Source organism: Oryctolagus cuniculus, chromosome 16 (genome assembly GCF_964237555.1).
Source record: "Oryctolagus cuniculus chromosome 16, mOryCun1.1, whole genome shotgun sequence".
In the NCBI taxonomy this organism is placed as follows: Eukaryota; Metazoa; Chordata; class Mammalia; order Lagomorpha; family Leporidae; genus Oryctolagus; species Oryctolagus cuniculus.
Genome location: NC_091447.1, coordinates 34,937,981 through 34,958,948, shown reverse-complemented (window position 1 = coordinate 34,958,948; position 20,968 = coordinate 34,937,981). Strand labels below are relative to the sequence as shown.

The window sequence follows — 20,968 nt, the reverse complement described above, 5'->3', positions numbered from 1 at the left end:
TGCTAAGTAATTTAAACTAAGTGTTTTTAAATTTAAAATGACGCTTCAAGTTCATCATGAAGAGATTAGACTCTAAAGAAGAAATTAGAACATAAACTATTTTTAATGAAACTTTACTTGAGAGTACTTTGTAAAAATGATTTCCTGTTAGTAAAAATTGGGACAGTTATGTTTAATTTTCAAAATACCCATATTTGGGTAATGTAGGTAGCCCAGCTGCCACTGAATTTTTCTTATCAAGGTGGTTTTCTGATAAAATTTGAATAAAAAAATGGTTTCTTGATCCATTTTGTCATGTAACTAAGATGGTTAGATGATTTTGTTGGACATGCGGGCAAGGCTAACCTACCTTACACGTTTATTGTTTACCATATTACACACTCTTTTACTTCAAAATCTACAGTAAACCACTGAACTTTTAAGTAACTAGGATTCATAAATATTTTTATTATGTTATCAGTGTTTAAACTTTTAAATTCTTTTTTATTAGTTTAAATAAGTGAGTAGAGATTAGTAATCTGTATTTAAAGAAAACAGAAGCCTGCATATGGTATACTACATAGTGAAGTGTGGTATTTCTATTGTATGCGAATTTAGTATAGTAAACATCATAATTTGAAGCACATATAGCAATAAAATTTTCTCATTTCATTTTCAGTAAGATTTATTTTTGCAGTGCTTTGTTTATTTTCCATTGTAATATATTAATAATATTAACTTATACAAGGGAATGATTATTACAGACATTGATAAATCATTTGAAAAGACTGAAACTCTACTACTATACACAGTTCCACAATTTGCTGCTAGCTAACTTTCTGGCCTAGGATCATATCATCTCTGATTTTTTCATCTGTAAAATTAAGGCATTTACCTCATTTTTTTTTCAACTCAATAGAGATTCCAAATAGACAGTAGACAGTTCTGAATTGAGCTTGAGTACAAAGTTTGGAGTTGATAATAGATTTTTGTAGGTAGGGAAAAATATGTAAAATATAGGGAGAATATGTAAAAATCTTGTTTTTTGGCATTTCTAATTGTTTGGCCCATGAGTTATGTTAATAGTATTTGCTTGCTATGTCCCAAACTCTCTTCTCTGCTCTTATTTGTCTACAAAATATTCACACCTCCATTTTAGAGATGAAATAACTAAAATACAAAGATACTGAATAATGTGAAATAAAATTTTTTCCAATTATATGTTGATTATATTATGTAATTAAGTATTAGAGAGTAATTTCTTTTCTTCCAAATGTATGCTACAGTAGTGCTTGGTAAATCTACTGATCTCCGTGTTAGTTGCCAATGTTTATTCCAAGCTTGTATGTGCCAGTCAATGTAATACTATTTTCCATATTTTATCTCATTTAGTACTTACAAGTTTATAAGATTGATGTTGGTTTTATCCCTATTTTATGGGTGAGGGAACTGAGAGTTACTTGCTCATGCTCACACTCCTAGAAAGTGGTGGAATTGTAAATTGAATCTAGGCAATCTTGACTGTATAGCTCATGCACTAATCATTAGGTGTACTGCCTCCCCACACTATGCTGCCTTACATATATGACTTTGTTGGGGCAAAGGAGTAGATACTTCCTCCTATCAGGAAATTTCTATACAGGATGCAGAATATATTGATAGTCACTGGCACATGCAGTAGTGAAGGCCTTTGAAAATAGTTAATTACTTTTTTCTACACTAATTTTAAAATAGGCTTACTAGATACATATGGAAAAAATTCAAAGCCAAAACTTGATCTTTGATTTATGATACTGCACAATATTTTGTCTTGGGAAGATATGAGCCAAGACAAGCCACATTGCTTATTCTGACAACAAGGGAGACACAGAATATTAAATGAGATTCAGAGTGGAAGAATATTAACGATAACTCTTTAAATTTTTAAAAATTAACCTATACATTATATTTTAATTGAGATTTTAAAGTAGATTTCCATGACATTTAACATATCTATATTTGAAGGCATATAAATGCTATATCTAAATATATCTTCTCAGTTTTCTGCTTGTTTCCATTATTTGTGCTTGTCATTAAGACTTGGTTGCACTTCTTATATAAATAATGTGGTTGCTTCCTCTTGCATTATGCTTTGCTCGTAGTGCTTAACCTGTAGATAAAACATTTCTCAGAATACCAGATTGAGAATGTCCTCAAAGCTCTTTAGAGACTGATGCCCATGTGACCTTACTATTCAACAAGGGAGTCAACTCTTTCTGTTATTTCTCATATGTTGGTAAATACCTCATTTCTCTGAAAACTGTATTTTCCATTTTATTCTTTTTTCTTGTACAATTTGCTTTTGCTTTCTTTGGAGATTATGCAGTTTTGCATGGTAGCTCTCTTCAGTAGTGCTCTATTTGTCTGTGTGCCACTTTTCACTTTCTTTTTCTCAAAGGAACTTAGAAGCATTTAAACACATCTCTCTAATAGTTAAATGTAAAAAATGAGCCTTTTCTAGCATGTGTGACTACTTGCCAGTTTTACCTCATCTACAAGTTCTAAATATTTGAAGGAAGTAATGAATTTTTATGTTTACTGCTGTGAAAAAATGTTATTTCTAATCACTAAACTCCTAAAATTTCTCCTCTGAAAATACAGATACAAAGGCAAATAATTGAAACAAAACAGTTATGATACAGTATCTTTGCAATGGAAGGTTGTCTAGGCACAATAATAAGAATCATTTGAGAATTCCTCCCTGAGACTCTTTTTATTAACCAACCCTTTAACATTATTTATGATTATGTTTGCTGCTTTTTATCATAGTCACATGCTTTCTGAATTGTTAAATTACCTTATTTGATGGAAAATAGTAGCAAACTGCTATGTTTAAAAACACTTGTTGACCAGTTATGTTTCCCTTTATAAATACAAGCTCTTCATCATTTATATATACAAATATATATATAAATGTATTTTAGAAAGATTTGACAACCAGAAATAATAATAATAATACAAGAGGAGGCAACTGTTTCAAATGATAAAATAGTTCCATTTTACATAAATAAGAAGCTACACAAGATCATGGCATTTAGTTTTAGTGTATCTTTCTCTTTGGACCAGATCATGTTGTTTGAATCTACTGTAGTATTGTTAGTATGTTTCATAAGACGTAGTGCAGAGCTGCTATGATCTTTAAATGTTAATGTTCTTTTCTTATCACTTTACTGTGTAGATACCCTTCATGAGACCCAACTCTGCCACAGCTCATCCTCGGAGGCAATCCTGGAAACCTCTTTTATAAGTGATTTTTAAAATGTGGATAAAACTCTCAATAGAGTACATAAAGTAAAGGAGAACAGCTATCTTGTCCTTTCCATAAGCTTATCACTGCAAAAGTTGCCTTTGCTTGTCAGGTTTGGATAGAATGTAATTGATTGGTTTGTTATTTGGTCTGACAAGGCAGTTAATTTGCCTGTGTGGATTTTTTTAATCTTTTTTCCTTTTTTTTTTTTTTTTGCACTAATCAGAAATATTTGATATGTGCATTGTTGAAAAATACTGGGAAAATGTCTTGTCAGAATTGTCCTACTAAGTAATGTCTTTCCCTCTTGCTTCTTTGGCAAAAAATGATATGCAGTGTGTGGACCTATTGAAGAATGAGTTACGGAAGGAATCCCTAATTTGTGACTCCTGTTGTTGAACAATATTAGTAGAAAACAGGAAAGACAATGCATTCCATTTGTCTGCTTATCTGTTTCATCCAACAATACATATATATGAAATGCTGCATTGTGAAACAACTATTCTTAATATACATGCCATTCCTATTTATGATATTCAGCAAAAGTGAAAGACTTGTGAAGCATATGACAGTCTGTTTTTGACTCAGTCTTAGTATGAAAGCACTAATATTATTAGCATGAAATTTTTACAACTTCAGATTTTAAGCTCATGAGTAAAAATATTTATGTGTGTTTACTTCTAGGTAATTTTTAGTAAGAACCAAATTTATTCAGTCCTCATTGTTTTAATACGAACTTTCTGTGTTCAGCATAAATACATCTTCTTGAACTTAAATGTGACATTATGAAATAAAGAGGGAGATACAAAGCTTATTGACTATCCAACCTTCCAACTGAAAGATCTTCAACAGCATCTGTATCTTTCCAGAGTTTTACAGAATTAAAATTTGATCTTCAAGCTTAAATGATCCAGTTTTCAGTCAACGACAGAAATGTGTTGAATATTCCATCACTCGATCTTGAACTGATTTAGAAGAGACTCTTGAAATTGAAATGCATATATACATGTAAATTGTCAATCATTTCTTGGACTTTCCTGACTTACAAGTGTGGTTTTGAACCTTTTTTCAGGTATAGTGGTAACTGAAAATAGTTTAAAGTTTAATAATAGAGTAAGCAATGTTATATAGATAAAGCAAGTTATAAAGTTGCTGTATTTTAGTAATCTATAGTTATAGTAGTAACCATATGATTGGATAAGATTGTTTAACAGTAGCAAAATATGAATAAAATTACATATAAATAAATTAACATAGAGACAGCATAACATTGGAAGAAACATTAATCTTTAGCAAAACCAGTAGGCTATCTTTTCCTTAAGAATAAGGACTTTATTATTACATAAGCTTAAGTGAAAGCTGGTAATTGTTACTGTTGCTGAACTCCAGCTGATTTTAAGAAAAATGACAGATTACCATTTTTTGAATAAAATATGTGAATACCTTAGGTCCTGACCCTCTTTTAATATATGGTGCAAAATTACTGCTGGTCATTTCATTTTAGCCTTTTCGAGAACAGTTAGGTAGGCCTTGTGATTTGGATGCCATTCTGAATTAAAACCCTTTTTACCTTGATTCCAATTAGATACTATGTTACCATCATTCTAGATCTTGATGTTTTTATTAGCAGATGTGTTTATTTCATATTTGGTGTTGTTCCTAACAATCTTTGTGATTTTTACATTACTAGTATAAAACACATAATTCATAAGATGATGGGGCCTGCCAAAGTGTGGTTACAGTTGAAGAACATTATTATTATTTATTTGAGAGGTAGAGCTACAGACAGTGAGAGGGAGAGACAGAGAGAAAGCTCTTCCATCCATCAGTTCACTCCCCAAATGGCCGAACTGAGCTGATCCAAAGCCAGCAGCTAGGAGCTTCTTCTGGGACTCTCATATGGATTCAGGGTTCCAACCACTTGGGCCATCTTCCGCTGCTTTCCCAGGGCATAAGCAGAGAGCTGGGTAGAAAGAGGTGTAGCCAGAACATAGACTGGCTCCTGTATGAGATGCCAGCAACATTGGCAGTAACTTAACCTATTATGCCACAGTGCCGACCCCAGAGTTGAAGAACTTTAGGAGGGACTAGAATAATAAACTTTCTCCTAATAATCTACACTCTTTTATATTTCCACTGTATAAAATTAGCTCATGTTTATAGTTGGTCCATATACTACTCGAAAGAAGTTAATGTATACCTGAGATAACATGTACTAAATAGTTCTTATCTTACAGATACATATAATAGAAAATAGTGTAACAGTTAAATCTTGAGTATTTATCACACAGTAAGGAAAGGGAAAAAAAAAACACTAAAATTTCAGGAAGGAAATTAAATGTCCTTGAAATGCAAGGTGAATGCCATAGTATAAATAGTAGGAGTTCTCAGATGTAATCATCACAATCACAGCAAGGATTTCTTAAAAACACAAGTGGTTGCCCCAAGTCCTTCTCTACTTACTCCCTCCCCCAGTGGGAATTTCTGGTCTAGTATGTCTGGATGAGATCTGAAAATTTGCATCTCTTAACAAGTTCTCAGGTGATGCTGATGCTGCTGGTCTGGCATACCACTTTGAGAAACAGTCATATATAGTATTTAAATATATATATATATATTTGTTGTGCTTGGCATTGATTGATAAAGGAATGTGATTTTTGATTTCCTTAAAAGGGTCTTTAGATTTTAAACAGTATTGTTTTCTAGATTAAAAAAAAAAATGGTAGTAGTTTCACCTATGAAACATATGAAATAATTTTTTTATTTTTATGAATTCCATTAAAGGTTTATTTTACACTTATAATGGAATAGCACTGTTTTAGAGACAGAAGGGAATCAAGGAACGTAGCCTTCGTCCAGACACTTACTCTTTTGTTTAAAAAAAATAAAAAAGACTGGAAATTAGGGTCATATTTGAACATGAAAATAGGGTTCAGGCTTAGACTTTATTCATCTTAACTTAGAAATTATATTTATGTCTGATTTATATAACATTGTCATTCATGAATTTCTTGAATGTTTATCTGATTTTATACTTAGGTTGTTAAAAACAGATTGATGAATATTTACACTCCTTATCCTATTTCCCTGCTTTTAAACTCAATTACTTGATGAAAACTACTCTTATTTTAAATACTTAAGAATTACTTTATTTGATAAATCAAAATCTCCACTGTCTTTATTTCATTTATAATAAAGGAATATTTTATTCATATGTTTCCAAAACCTTTTCGAAAAGCTCAGAAAGACTGCAGCAGAGTGGGTTATTTACATGATTAATTTTGTTTTTAATTTTCTGAAATGTTTTTCGATAATTTGAACTTATTTAAGAGCTTCGTATTAGAGTTGCATGGCATATCAGCACTCTGTAAAATTATGTAACGTTAAAGGTTGTGGTTGCCACAAATTCTTATCAAAATAGCTCTTTCCTTTAGTGTTCATTGTAATAAGACTTTCTGTAAGCCTGCCAATAAGATTCACTGCTGTTCAGAGTACATGAAATGCAATGAAACTGGATTCTCATGCTGGGCTTTGTAAATAAAACAAGATTGACCCCAGCTATTATCTCATTTATCTGATTTACATTGTAAAACCAAGATCTGTGCTGTTGATTAGGGCATAATTAGATAATTATGAACAGGGAAATACAAAGTTTTCTGGCCTGTGAGCATAGCAGGTTGTAATACTGAAAAATCTCCAAGGGCATGAACAGATGGAGATCAGTTTTTTAAAGAATAAAGCAGACATATTTCAGGTATGGAAATGTCTAATCATTCTCATGCTGTAAAAAAGTGCTTGACCTTATCATGTATTTTTATATGAATTGTTTGATTTCATGATTTATTTTTTCATTTCATTTTTAATCTATAATCAGCATACTACAGATCTAGCTAGTTGATTCTGTTTTTTAAGTGAATATTAAATATGGATTTCAATTTGGGTAAAGTTCCATTTTTTTCAAATTCAATACATTTATGTGGGAAGAATACATTTTGTCTCTTACTAGTTGTTCACTCATTGCTACTTGTGCTAGAAGTCTGCAGTGACATTAATAGGTTCAGATTCTCCGTATTAGTCTTATATTTGTGAAACACATAAATTTTCTAATTATTTTGTATGCAGAATGCTCATGTACATGGTTTGCACTAAAATTATTGTAAATTTTAAGGAATAAAATAATGTACTTACTGATATTAAATGTTAATCCAAAACTGGGAAATTGAAACATTTTTTGCAAGCTTGTATTATTTTATAAGTGATTTAACTCATGAGCTGCAATCCATATTTTCTCCAACTATTGAGATATCTAATTGAAATAATGGGCTACTGTTCAATTAAAAAAAATCACTACTGATTAAGGGATTTGTGTAGGTGTTTTATCCGCTAGTGAGATTTTTATTTAAGTAATGGCAATATTCATGACCAATTTTTGGATCTTTCTTATATGAAATTTTTTCATAGATGTGGAAAAGTTGGAAAATTCAATCAATCAATAGTCCCTTGAACAACATTCCCTTGAATGTTTTTCAGGTGAATATATAATAGTGTATATTTTCAGAATGATTTATTATTCAATTCTGTATAAGCTTGGTGGAGAGCTGAGTAAAATTTTCCATTGGTATAATCTGTAGCTGTGATTATCAGGTCACTTGTTCAGAAAAACATACATCTCTTTTTAAGACCATATTGTGGATTTTGCTTCTTCCTGAAGTTTAGCTTATTATCATGTAATTGTAAAATTGTGCATAAGAGGTACACTTAATTGTTTCAGTTAGGTTTTTAAAGGAGTTATTTAGCATACTTTCCTAATGGAATTATCAATTGGAAATTAAGGGAGTTAACTTTGGAATATTGCCTCTTAGGCAAGAGAGGAAATAAATAAGTTGTTTCTTTTTATTTGTTTACATTCTTCTCAGTAGTCAGGTAAATATCTGACTACTTATTGTATGATTCATTGCACATTTGATGATAAATCATTTTGTTCCTCTTCTTTGTCTAGGATGCTATACTTAATCATATGCTAAGTAAGTATTTTAAAAACTTAAGAACTATGTTATTTGATCACTGCATTTTATTAAGTCAATGTGTGAAAGATAAGTGATATGAATTTGATGTCTAGAATGTTGTCTTTGGTAAGAACATAATTAAACAACTAGGTTTTATTTTCATTAAAAGCTGAAATTTTAGAATGCTCTATAATGTAATGTAAAATAATGGATACTTGAAGCATTCAGCTTGCATTTTATTTTAAAAATCTATGTTGCTTTACTGGTCAGTTTTATATTTTTTAGCATTGTAAGACACTTCCTTTCTATTTCATATGTGCTAATGATATAATAGTCTGTTTTTACTATACAGACATTTGTGTTATTTAATAAAGTAAATCATGCTGTATCACTATCGTTTTGTGAGTCAATGACCATTGTTACAAAAGTTTTTTAAGCATTTTGTCACTATTTTGATAAATTAAATATGCACTATTTGTGTCCTGCAATTATGTTTTTCCAAGTACATATAAGAAATAGAGGTAGAATATTTATTTTATAAATAAAAGTGATCCATAACAACTTTAATTAGATATCAGCTTTTAGGTAGCAGATAATTATGGAACCTTATTGAGTTTCTGATTTTAAAGTTTTTTAAATGATTTAATCTAAAATCTAACATGAATTTCTTGACTGAGAAAATTTGATAAAGATTCCAAAGTGGTGTGTGTCAAGCAAATATTCCACTATTTTGACTATCTGCATTATTCTTTGATATCTAGGGTTCTTAATGCTATTTCTTACATTTGTCTATGATATAATAATTCTTGCAAATTCTATTAGAGTTTACTTGTGTTATTCAGAATATTTTTCTTACCAGCACATAAAGCTATGAATTTTTTAAATCCAATATTCTATGGTGGAAACAACCAAATTTTTTCATATGGAAAAAAATTTTATTTATTTATTTAAAGATTTATTTATTTATTTGAAAGTCAGAGTTACACAGAGAGAGGAGAGGCAGAGAGAGAGAGAGAAAGAGAGAGAGAAATCTTCCATCCAATGGTTCACTCCCCAAATGGCTGCAATGGCCAGAGCTACGCTGATCCGAATCCAGGAGCCAGGAGCCTCCTCCGGGTCTCCCACGTGGGTGCAGGGGCCCAAGGACTTGGGCCATCTTCTACTGCTTTCCTGGGCCATAGCAGAGAGCTGGACAGGAAGTGGACCAGCCAGATCTTGAACCGGCACCCATATGGGATGCTGGCGCTTCAGGCCAGGGCGTTAACCCACTGCGCCATGGCGCCGGCCCCTATATGGAAAAAATTTTAGACAGTTCTACAAAGGGTTTATGAATGTACATTTATTTATCAGCAAATCGGTTGACTTAAAGAATGTGGTTTTTGTTTTTGTTTTTTTTTTCTCTTGGATGCTAATGGTTGTTAAGGGTATTAACTACTCCTTTTTGATATTGGTTGCAGTTTTTATTCACTACTGAGTGACTTAGACACTTTATAGAAATTTGCTATCACCCCTAGTTATTTGGAAACATCACAGAGTTCCACCTGTCAATTAACTCATTTTGAAAGGACTCACTTATGAAGGAATCTAAGGACTAAATCATTTCCAAATGGCATATACTTCAAATTATCTTCTGACCAAGCTAGTATATAAAATCTTTATTTTCCTCTTTTCATTAAACTTAATTTGAATGATAGCATGATTTTACAAGTAATTGAGATTAGCAGCACACTGGGAAGTTATCAGTGTAGCAAGCTTGTCCTCAGTATATTAGCTGGAATCCATACTTACCAATAAGAATCACCTATGTAAATGAAGGTCATAAATCATGAATGATGACTCCTTTTTATATTTATCATGATTTTGCACTGAGGTATTCCCTAGAAATCATAATTTGAAAAAATTACTATATAAACTTAAAATAAACATGCAGTTTTAGGTGGTAATTTGATGTGAACTAGGAAAATATTAATACTGTAAACCTTCATCTGTCAGGAACTAAGATTATAAGCTTTTGGAACTGTTTGGAGCATTGCCCAAATAACTTGAAGTAGTGGGAAAAAAACAAAAGCCAATAGTTAACAAACAAAATTGAGCCAATGTACTCAACTCAGTAGAACTTCTCATTTTCTTGTTTTGTTTTGCTTTTGTACCATCAATTTGTATACCCCTAATAAGTTCTAGTAATCTGGAATCTGAATCCACAAATTGATTTTGGGTAAACAGTGTTTAGACAAAAACAGTGAAAACATCATGAAGCAGCAGCTAATAATTTCCAGCACATAAAGAGGACCCTGAAAACTTTGAGAAGTTGAATATATGAATTCAAATGGAAGACTAATGGTACTTCAAACACAAGAGACTGACACAGACGCATAGCAGAATCTGATTCACACTGAGGTGGCAGACACAGAATAAATTATATTCAATGTACTTCCTTGATGAAGCAAATAACATGATTTATTCTAATACCACATCCAAAATGATTGAAATGTTAGTTGTCATGTTTGAAGGAGTATATCTTGGCTATCTGAAATCTCAGCCTGTTCATAAACTCAGAAATGCTCATGCTCTGAATGTTTCTATATCTATAAGTTTAATGTAATTGAAATTTTAGCCCCTGAAAGGTAAATAAGATGTATTGAGAAAGGAAAAGCATAAAATTTTGTGGACTTGGCATTTGATATCTTTACCACTGCATATTCATTATTGTTTTTTATTAATACTAGAATAACGGGTATTTTAACTGGCTTTAGATGGTTCATTTTCAATATTGTTATAGTAGCTAGAGTACTTAGTTCTATTTTCTATTCTTGTGACTGGAATTACAGTAAACATTTTATTTTCAAATTTGTATCAAGTCTAAAAGGTTTTTAGAAAAGCATGTGTGCTTATTTTACTCATAAGAAAAGAATTGTAGAAGAAGAAATGTATATACTTGAAATATGTGGTTGTGTTTAGATACTTTATACCTGAATACATTAGCTAAGTTTTCTGAAATTCTCGATTCCCAAAGTGAATCTTGGGGATATTGAGTTTTTGTAGCATGATATCAAATTTTAATTAAAAATATAGAAGAATTATAGTTTATTGTAATTGCTTCTTAAAATCATTTATTTTTCTTTATGTGTTGTTTACACAACAATAATTTCTTCCCTCTTTTTCCTAACAAAGGTAACTGAATAGTAATTTTGCATTTTGTTTAAGTAATATGTGCTTTATAAATTTTCCCCTTGGTTTCTTAATTGTAAATTTCTTGGCTTTCGAAGTTTTAAATTAGTAGAGATAAACAGAGAATTTGAAAATTTGTAGAGAAAGTATTCTTTAATTTTTTTAAAAAAAGCACAAAGAAAATGAGGACTATACCACCTCTGTAAGATGTATACATCTTTGTTATTTGTTGTTAAGTTTTGGTCTTGTTATTCCAATTAATGCAAATTTTTTTTACAAACCACTGAAATAATACAGATTTTTCTTCATTGTCAGCAGGATGAGATTGTCTGAAACGAAGAATAGGTATGATAGTTTTCTTAGCTTTTGTACATCAGAGGTGACAAAGATATTATCAAAATGTTAATAAGTTTTTAATGTACTAGACAAAACCAAATGCACTTTGAGAAAATGACATATCATATTTGAGAGAATATTGTACTCATAGAGTGATTTCTTACCCCTTTGTATATTTAAGAATTCTATGATTTAACATATGATTATTTTTATTTGATATAGATTGTTTTAACATGTTATACATTATAAAGTTTATTTACGGTCCACTTTTACTTGGAGAAGAGAGATGAGATATAAGTTGTATAGCATTGATTGCAGCTGACTACAATTCCTTAGAGTTCTAAAATTTTTAAAATAATTACAATGTATTATTTTGAATTTATAACCTTAAATAATACATATGTATCTTAAATTACTAAATGCTGTTAAGCTGTTAGGAAATGATTAATTCTGTAAGTTCAGAATTGAAATGGTTATGATCATTAGTTTTGAGCATGTATGATTATACACATACATTCATTCATATGCTCTTAAGATTTATATCACCAAAAATTGCTGAATATTGTTTTGTCAATTGGATTATATTTGTATTTTTTTCTAAAACATTTATTACAGGTTTAGGTTGCCTTTGTCAAAAACATTAATTTAATAATTAATTTAATAATCTCATGAACCAAGGATAGAATTAACAGTGCACAAATTTGTCTCTTTGTCTTTGAGATACCTGGTTTTTATATCATTAAGATACACCATAAATTTGTTTATCCTACAGGTGTGATGAGTGCAGACTGTGCTACCATTTTGGCTGTTTGGATCCTCCTTTGAAAAAGTCTCCTAAACAAACAGGTTATGGATGGATATGTCAGGAGTGTGATTCTTCATCTTCTAAGGTAAGAGGGAAGGTCTGTAGGAAAGAGGACAGCTTTTCTGTATCACATCACTGACATCCTAACTTTAAAGAGACTTGGAGCCGGCGCCATGGCTCACTTAGCTAATCCTCCACCCGCGGTGCGTGCACCCCAGGTTCTAGTCCTGGTTGGGGCGCCGGGTACTAGTCCCGGTTGCTCCTCTTCCAGTCCAGCTCTTTGCTGTGGCCCGGGAGGGCAGCAGAGGACGGCATGGGAGACCAGGAGGAAGTACCCGGCTCCTGGATTTGGATCGGCGCAGCACCAGCCATAGTGGCCATTAGTGGAGTGAACCAATGGAAGGAAGACCTTTCTCTCTGTCTCTCTCTCACTGTCTATAACTCTCTCTCTGTCTGTCTCTCTCTCTTACTGTCTAACTCTGCCTGGCAAAAAATAATAATAAAAAATAAATAAATAAAAAGAAATTTGGAATATGAGGGACCAATGTTTTAATTTAATGTGCTTTATGGACATATTTATTTTATTCCCTTTAAAGTAAGGAAAAAAATTTGTTAAATGATATAAATCTCTTCTGGAGAATATTTTGCTGTTTTGTTGTTGTTGTTGTTGTTGTTGTTTTTATATTCACTATAGTGCTGAAGCATATTTAGTGGTGTCCTTTTAGCCAAAAAAGTAACCAATTGCTAATTTCCCACACATCAGGGATGACAGGAAAATTCCACCCTGGATCATAATAAATTATGTTAGTCAACAAAAAAGCTAGTAAAATCCAATTTGTTTTAAGATGGGTCATCTGAAAATGTAGTGCATATATTTTGAATTAAGGTCCTTGTTCCTTAAAACAACTAGTTTTCATATTCTTAGTTGTATTTTTGATATTTATTTTATTTCTGATAAAATTGTTTAATAATTTGTCTTCCAAAATAAACTTTAAAATGATATATTTAGAAAAATCATCATTTTAATCTTAAATTATAGTAACCTACAATTTAAACTATTGTGTCTTTTAAAACAATCATTTATTTGAGAGACAGAAACAAAAAGAGAAATATATATATAGAAAAAGGATGCATCTCTCTGCTGATTTAATCCCCAGCTGCTCAGTGCTCCCTGTTGCTGAAGCCAAGGAGCCAGAAACTCAATCCAGATCTTCTGGATGGGTGGCAGGAACCCAATCACTTAAGCCATCACCACTGCCTCCTGGAGTCTGCGTTAGCAGGAAGCTAGAGTCAAGAGCCGGAGCTGGGAATTGAATCCAGGCATCCCAATATGGGATGGAAGTGTCTTAATCTATGTCTTAGCCATTAGGCATAATGCCCATCTGTATTGTACATTTCTGTAAATGTGTGAGTGAATAGCTAGATTTTGATGCTTTGACTTCATTTGACAGAAATATTAAATACATTTGAACAAAGACCTTCTGGTCAGCTGTGGGTGAATCAAAGTGTTCTTCCTTACAAAGCAAATGGAAATTAAGGACTGGCCTTGTGGCATAGCCAGTTAGACCACTCCCTACAATGCTGGCATTCTGGTGTGTGCTGGTTCATATCCCTGCAGATAGCTGCAATCACAAGCCAGGAGCCAGGAACTCCATTCACGTCTCCCATGTGGGTAGCAGGTGCTCAAGTACTTCATTTACATAAGCATCTGAAGTGGAGCAGCCAGGACACAAACCAGCACTCATGGAATGCTGGCATCACAGGTAGAAGCTTAGCCTGCTGCATCACAATGCCAGCTCCTCCATACGTGATTTTGATTTGAACCATAGATGATGATGTTAACTCTAATCACTTAATGGGGTTGTCTGCCATTCTTTACTTAAAAAGGGAGCTGGAATTCTGGTGTAGTAGGAAAAGCTGCTGCCTGTGACCTTGGCATCCCATATGGGTGTCACTTCCTGACCCAGCTGCTCCACTTCCCATCCAGCTCCCTGCTAATAGCCTGGAAAAAGCAGCGGAGGATGGCCCAAGTGTTTGGGCCCTTAACACACATGTGGGAGATCCCGATGAAGTTCCTGGCTCCTGGCATTTGGTATGGCCCAACCCTGTTCATTGCAGTCATCTGGGGAGTGAACCAGCAGATGAAGGATCTCTCTCCTTATATAACTCTGGTTTTCAAATAAATAAATCTTAAAAAAAAAAAAAAAGTGATAGTATAGAAGAACCTGAGACTATTCCTTGAGTCTGTTACTCATCAGACTTTTTTTTTTATTCAGTGGCTTATATTCATTATCATCATTACTTATTTTGATGTTCAGATTGCACCAAGTTGATTTCTATGTCCTTCCTTCAGATATGATTCCACTGATATTTGACTACTTCCTCACTGAAGACTTTTCAGACTAAACTTGTAATAACCTTCTCTTTCCTCACTCTTGGAGTAAGTCATTTCTCCAAGATCCATGGTTCCTTTCAGTGGAGAATGGTATTTAGAAACCAAGATCTTTTGTGCTTGTTGTTACTGGAATGTTGGTTTTCCTAGTTCTTTTTTTGTTTACTTTTTTTTTTAAGATTTATTTATTTATTTGAAAGATAGAGTTATAAAGAGAGAGAGAAAAAGAGGCAGAGACAGAGAGAGTCTTCTATCCATTGATTGACTCTCCAAATGGCTGCAACGCCCAGGCCTGCGCCAGACTGAAGCCAGGAGCCAGGAGCTTCTTCCAGGTCTCTCACGTAGGTACAGGGGCCCACGCACTTAGGCCATCTTCCACTGCTTTCCTAGGCACATTATCAGGGAGCTGGAAGGGATGCCAGCCCTTTCCTAATTCTCTCTAGACACAGCCAAGGACTGACTACTAACTATATCTATCCACACACATACACACTTTTATCTTTATTATTTCTATGTCATAATAGATATTGAAAGCTATTCTAGTTTCCTCCCTTTTACTCTGTCATTCCTTGCCATAAAAACATGCTCTGTTATCTTTAATATGAGTTCTAATATCATCACTCCCTTAATATGGAAACAGTGTCTTGTCACCCTCTCACCTTTCTTCATGTGGACCCTATTTTGCCTACAGTCTGATGATTTTTAGACTGAATTGTTCAGGAAAAGGAACAAGAAGGGTTGAGGGAGGACATTTATATATGTTTATTTTTCAAGCCTCACAGGTGATTTTATAAGCAGTTGGGAATAAGAACCACTGATAGAACTGTTTTTCAAGATCTTCAGTTATCAATAAATTTCAACAAATTGACATTTTAAATTTATGTTTTGCATTTACTTGTGAGATGTTAAAGTAGGCAGTAAAGGTATGGTAATTTTTCAAAAAATAAGGCATGGTTCAGTGTTCATTCTTTCCCGTGATATTTTGAGCTAGATCTCAACTTGTGTCAGCTGAAACTTCCTAAATGAAGATAGCTTGTCTTTATATGGTTAAATGAACATGTATAAATATTTCTTTTAAACATGCTTGCTCCAAGTCATATATATTCACAAGTGCCACTGGGAATTTACATACACATCATGTATTATTTTGTAGTGACTGTGCCATTTACCACACTGGCTTTTCATCCTGCTTAAGCTCTGTTTTGTGAGAAGCCATAGAGTGTACATGACAGGTTGTTATCTGCCTACTGTAAGATGAGCTGCTTTAGCCTGGAGGCTTCCATTTGATTAGCTCCTATTTGATCTTTCAAGTACACCACACTTTTTGAGTAGAAAATTGTACATTCATATGCATAGAAATCTCATCTAAATCTGTTACAGAGGTTTTCTGAAACTACAAATGCATGACACACCAACTGAAGCAAGTGTGTGTGTGTGTGTGTGTGTGTGTATGTTTTTGATAATCATTTAAGTAGAAAACTCTGAAATGAGGAATATGATTTTAAAACATTTTATTTTCCACATTTTCTGCATTGACTAATTAGAATTCTAAAACTGACATTTTAAAATGATATGTAAATATTTGTTTTCAAGTAGAAGAGTCATTCAGAATTCTGCCTCTTTAAAAACTGAACAGAGCAATCTCTAAGGAGTATCTTGCCACAATACATTAAACAAGCATTTAATTGAACCTAGTATTACTGGAAATTGAATGTCTGAATTTTATGTATTGTGAAGATTTATGAAAAATATAAAATTAAAATAGATTATCCTTTAAAGTTCTTTTAAATTTGAAGCATATAAATGACCCATAAAACAGGACTTTTTAGTATTTTAACTGTTCATTTGACCTCTGGGATTTTATATGATTTTAGGTTGTATTTAAAGTTTCTGATTTTAGCATGATTGACAGAGAAATTATTTTTCATTAAAAACTACACCACTTAACTGTCTGAATTGAGTATAGTTGTAGCTTTTGTGTAACAACCATTAGAACTTATAAAAGTGTGCTTTATTGAGCTTTCCTGATTTTGATTTGCCTTGTTGGTAGTACAGGCATGTAAAACTGGAACAAAGTTTTTTGTGCCGTTTCCTACATTAGAATCCATACAACAAATCTAATTGCTTTGACACTTACTAAAAGACATGGTTTTCCTCAGTGATGCCCACAGTCTTGTACCTAAACTTTAGATTTTTATCTTTGCTCTGTGGGATGGGAAAAACCACAAGCTTGCAGTTGATCTGTGAGACCAAGATCTTGTCTTATACTAAATTCAGGCTGTTGCCAGTGGCTCTAGCATTTTTCTCTGGCAGGCAAAATTTTTTGTTTCAATATCTTTCCATTCCCTGGGTTCGTAATGAGTGCTGTACTTTGTGAATAATAATAATCATTTATCAGTAACAGTCCCAGTAATTATAGTTGGGACTGTGCTTTTTAAAAAAAGAGTGTGTTATTGTTTAAACTGAACATTTATTTCCTGAACTGAGTTTACTATTTAATTGTTATTAATGCCTGCTCAAAGAGGTTATTTACTTGATTGTCCTAGCTGTGCTTTCTAAAACCTATCCCTAGGTAATATTTTTATCAAGTAACAATTTTCAGTAAAACACAGATTGTTCACTGATCATTCTAAATAACAGAATTGGAATCAGTACTGAACTGTTTAGTTCCATACATTGAGGATCTCTTTGAAAATGTGATTTGCTCCTTTCAGATAGTTAGTCATTGTATGACACATGTATTTTGATATCATATTCATAAAAATAGTGAAATGAAAACTGAAAATAGATTCTATAATAATTTCCAAAATTAAAAAAGGTCACTTTCTAAGTTACACTGACTTCAAGCTTGAAAAACCAAGTCATTTTCTAAGTTAGGTGGCATGTGGACCTGATGTATCTACATAGCCTGTTGTGGGATACCATATGTGACAAGAGACTAAACTGTACTGAGCTAATCAGTCAAGGTTCAGTAGGGTGCCATACATGGAAATGCCTTTCAAAAGTCACCAACTTCATACTGTCCATTAGCTTATTTTTTTTATTATTATTTTAGATAACAAATCACTATTCTGATAAACATCTAAGAGTTAGCTAAAGCATATTTTATTAGAACTTTTAAAAAGTTAGTAAGAGTACATTTACCTTATCAACTCAGCATTTAAGGTATTAAAATTGAGTTATATAATAAACCAATGTATTATAGAAATAATGTAAAATTCAAAAGCAATGTGGAATATATTAATTATGAAAATTTGTTATTTCAATACTTATTTGCAATATAAATATAAGAGATGTGTAGATTGTGAACCTGTTAAATAGGTTGATCTATTTGAAATAAGCTAGGCCTTCTTAGAGTTGTACAAACAATACCTGAGTAATAGAAAAAACTTGGCCGGCACCGCAGCTCAATAGACTAATCCTCTGCCTTGCGGCACTGGCACACTGGGTTCTAGTCCCAGTCAGGGCGCCGGATTCTGTCCCGGTTGCCCCTCTTCCAGTCCAGCTCTCTGCTGTGGCCTGGGAGTGCAGTGGAGGATGGCCCAAGTGCTTGGGCCCTGCACCTGCATGGGAGACCAGGAGAAGCACCTGGCTCCCGACTTTGGATCAGCGCGGTGCGCCAGCCACAGTGCACTGGCTGCAGAGGCCATTGGAGGGTGAACCAACGGTAAAGGAAGACCTTTCTTTCTGTCTCTCTCTCTCTCACTGTCCACTCTGCCTGTCAAAAAAAAAAAAAAAAGAAAAAGAAAAAGAAAAAACTTAAATCCTAGGTTCAGAAAACAGAGAGTGAGATTTCATATATTCTAGTTGTAGGCATAATTTGTTCCTTCTGATTAAATGTTTAATAATTTCATCATTTTGTAAAATTACTCAATCTTCTCTCTCATTTACACATTATGGTACAGAAGTACATATATCCATTTTTTGACATTTCTGTATTTAATTATGATATGTATGTATAAGCAGTGTGTATCTTTAAAAGTACTTCTCCATGAAAATTTGCAATCAATTTTATGGGTTTCTTACAATCAGAAACATTGTGTAGAAAAATAGCATAATTTGTATTATATAGACTCAAAGTATAAAACATGGTATGGAGGAAGGAGTTTTATGAGCTTGGAAATGAAACAAAATCAGTTTAAATCTTCATTTACAATGCTTATATCCTTCAGCAAGTTACTCCACTTTGGTGAGCTTAGGCTGCTCCGTGATAAAAGATGGAAAGGCAATACATGCCTCAATAAAGGTGTTCACAAAGACAAGCCATGTTTTCCAGTTTTCTGTCTACTTTTTTCTTTTTGTTTCACTGACCTGATTCTGCTTTTCTGAAGAAATTTGGATTGGGGAGAAATTACCCATACTTTAAGGATTTTCATTTTTTAATTTATTGTCTTAAAGGAAATATTTGATCATTGTGGAATACTTGGACAATTTAAAAAAATAAAGAAAAATATTTTAAATTACTTGCAATTGTAGCACCTAAAAATATTACTCTTCTGCTCATATTGTGGTTCTATATCCTACTACAACATAGTTTTAAAAACTTGCAGCTATATCATACTTTTGCTATGTAATGATCTCTGTCATATAGTTGTAAATATGATGAATTTCTGTTAGACACTTTTCTAATCTGCCTTTTTAGTAGTTGTTCAATATTCCTTTACAGAGATACCTCTCAGTGTAATTGTTGGGTCAAAGAATATGAACAGATTTTTTTTTAAGATTTATTTATTTGAAAGGCAGAGTTACAGAGAGGCACAGGCAGAACAAAAGAGAAAGGTCTTCCATCTGCTGGTTCATTCCCTAGATGGCCTTAATGGCTGGAGCTGAGCCGATCAAAGCCAGGAGCTTCCTCCAGGTCTCCCATGCGGGTGCTGGGGCCCAAGGACTTGGCCTGTCCTCCATTGCTTTCCCGGGCCATAGCAGAGAACTGGATCAGAAGTGGAGCAGCCGAGACTTGAACTGGCAGCCAAATGGGATGCCAGCACTGTAGACGGCAGCTTTGCCCGCTACACTACAGTGTTGGTCCCTGTTTTCTTGTTTTAAATCTGTTTAGGGGCAGACACTGTGGTGTAGCGGGCAAAGCTGCCATCTGCAGTGCTGGCATCTCATTTGGACGCCGGTTCGAATCCCGGCTGCTCCACTTCTGATCCAGCTCTCTGCTATGGCCTGGGAAAGCAGTGGAGGACGGGCCAAGTCCTTGGGCCCCAGCACCCGCATGGGAGACCTGGAGGAAGCTCCTGGCTTTGATCGGCTCAGCTCCAGCCATTACTGCCATCTGAGGAGTAAACCAGTGGATGGAAGACCTCTCTCGTTCTGCCTCTGCCTCTCTGTAACTCTGCCTTTTGAATAAGTAAATAAATCTTAAAAAAGAAATAGAAAGAAAGAAAAGAAAGGAAGGAAGGAAGAAAATACCATACTACCACCTTAATAGCTGTTAGCATCTATTGAGCATGATTATATACCTGGCATTATTTAAGTACCTAAAGTGTATGATCTCATTATTCCTTACCATAGCCTTTAAGGTAGTTACAGTTCTTGCCTCCTTTGTACAAATGAAAAAACAATTGCGGTTCAGAGAAATTAAGATACCTTAGCTAATAAATGATAGAACAATGATTCAGACTTACGTTTTCGAAAACAGCTTTTACATACACATTAGAAAAGGCATTTTCCATTCCTTTCTGCAAGAGATTCTCCAATTAGATTTTGTCCTGAGGCCATTTTAGATTTTCATAAAGTAGAAATTTAGGTATTTTTCTATTAAATACTATGAATAATAGGGAAAAGGAAAAGGACAAAAAAAAGGAAAAATATATTAGGTGGGGTCTGTTTTGGTCTTTCTAATGGATAGGGGAATAATACCTAGAAATAATTCTTAAATGAATTGCTTAAAGACGACTCTTCTGCAAGTAAGATGTGGGACGGCGGACACGGAAAGTGATATGAACTCCTTGACGCCCTTTCCTCATAAGATTCAATAAAATACGTATCTG

The 20,968-nt window shown here is 33.4% G+C and overlaps 1 protein-coding gene across 12 annotated transcripts in view; it reads left to right on the top strand.

Annotated features, from left to right (window-relative positions):
• Positions 1 to 20,968, top strand: part of PHF14 (PHD finger protein 14) — a 184,190-nt gene that overhangs the window by 119,896 nt on the left and 43,326 nt on the right. For 3 of the 12 annotated variants that reach the window (XR_007922234.2, XM_051852935.2, XM_051852937.2), the window contains exons 17-18: positions 11,755 to 11,784; positions 12,548 to 12,665. Coding sequence is in view for 10 of the 12 variants with exons in the window: in XM_051852935.2 (XP_051708895.1) it covers positions 11,755 to 11,784; positions 12,548 to 12,665 (148 nt within the window). In the remaining 2 variants the exon portion in view is untranslated. Of the gene's footprint in view, positions 1 to 3,196; positions 6,825 to 8,264; positions 8,305 to 11,754; positions 11,785 to 12,547; positions 12,666 to 12,851; positions 13,117 to 13,737; positions 13,869 to 20,968 lie in introns of those variants that run through there. The other 9 variants (XR_007922235.2, XM_051852938.2, XM_051852939.2 and 6 more) reach the window with 7 other exon arrangements.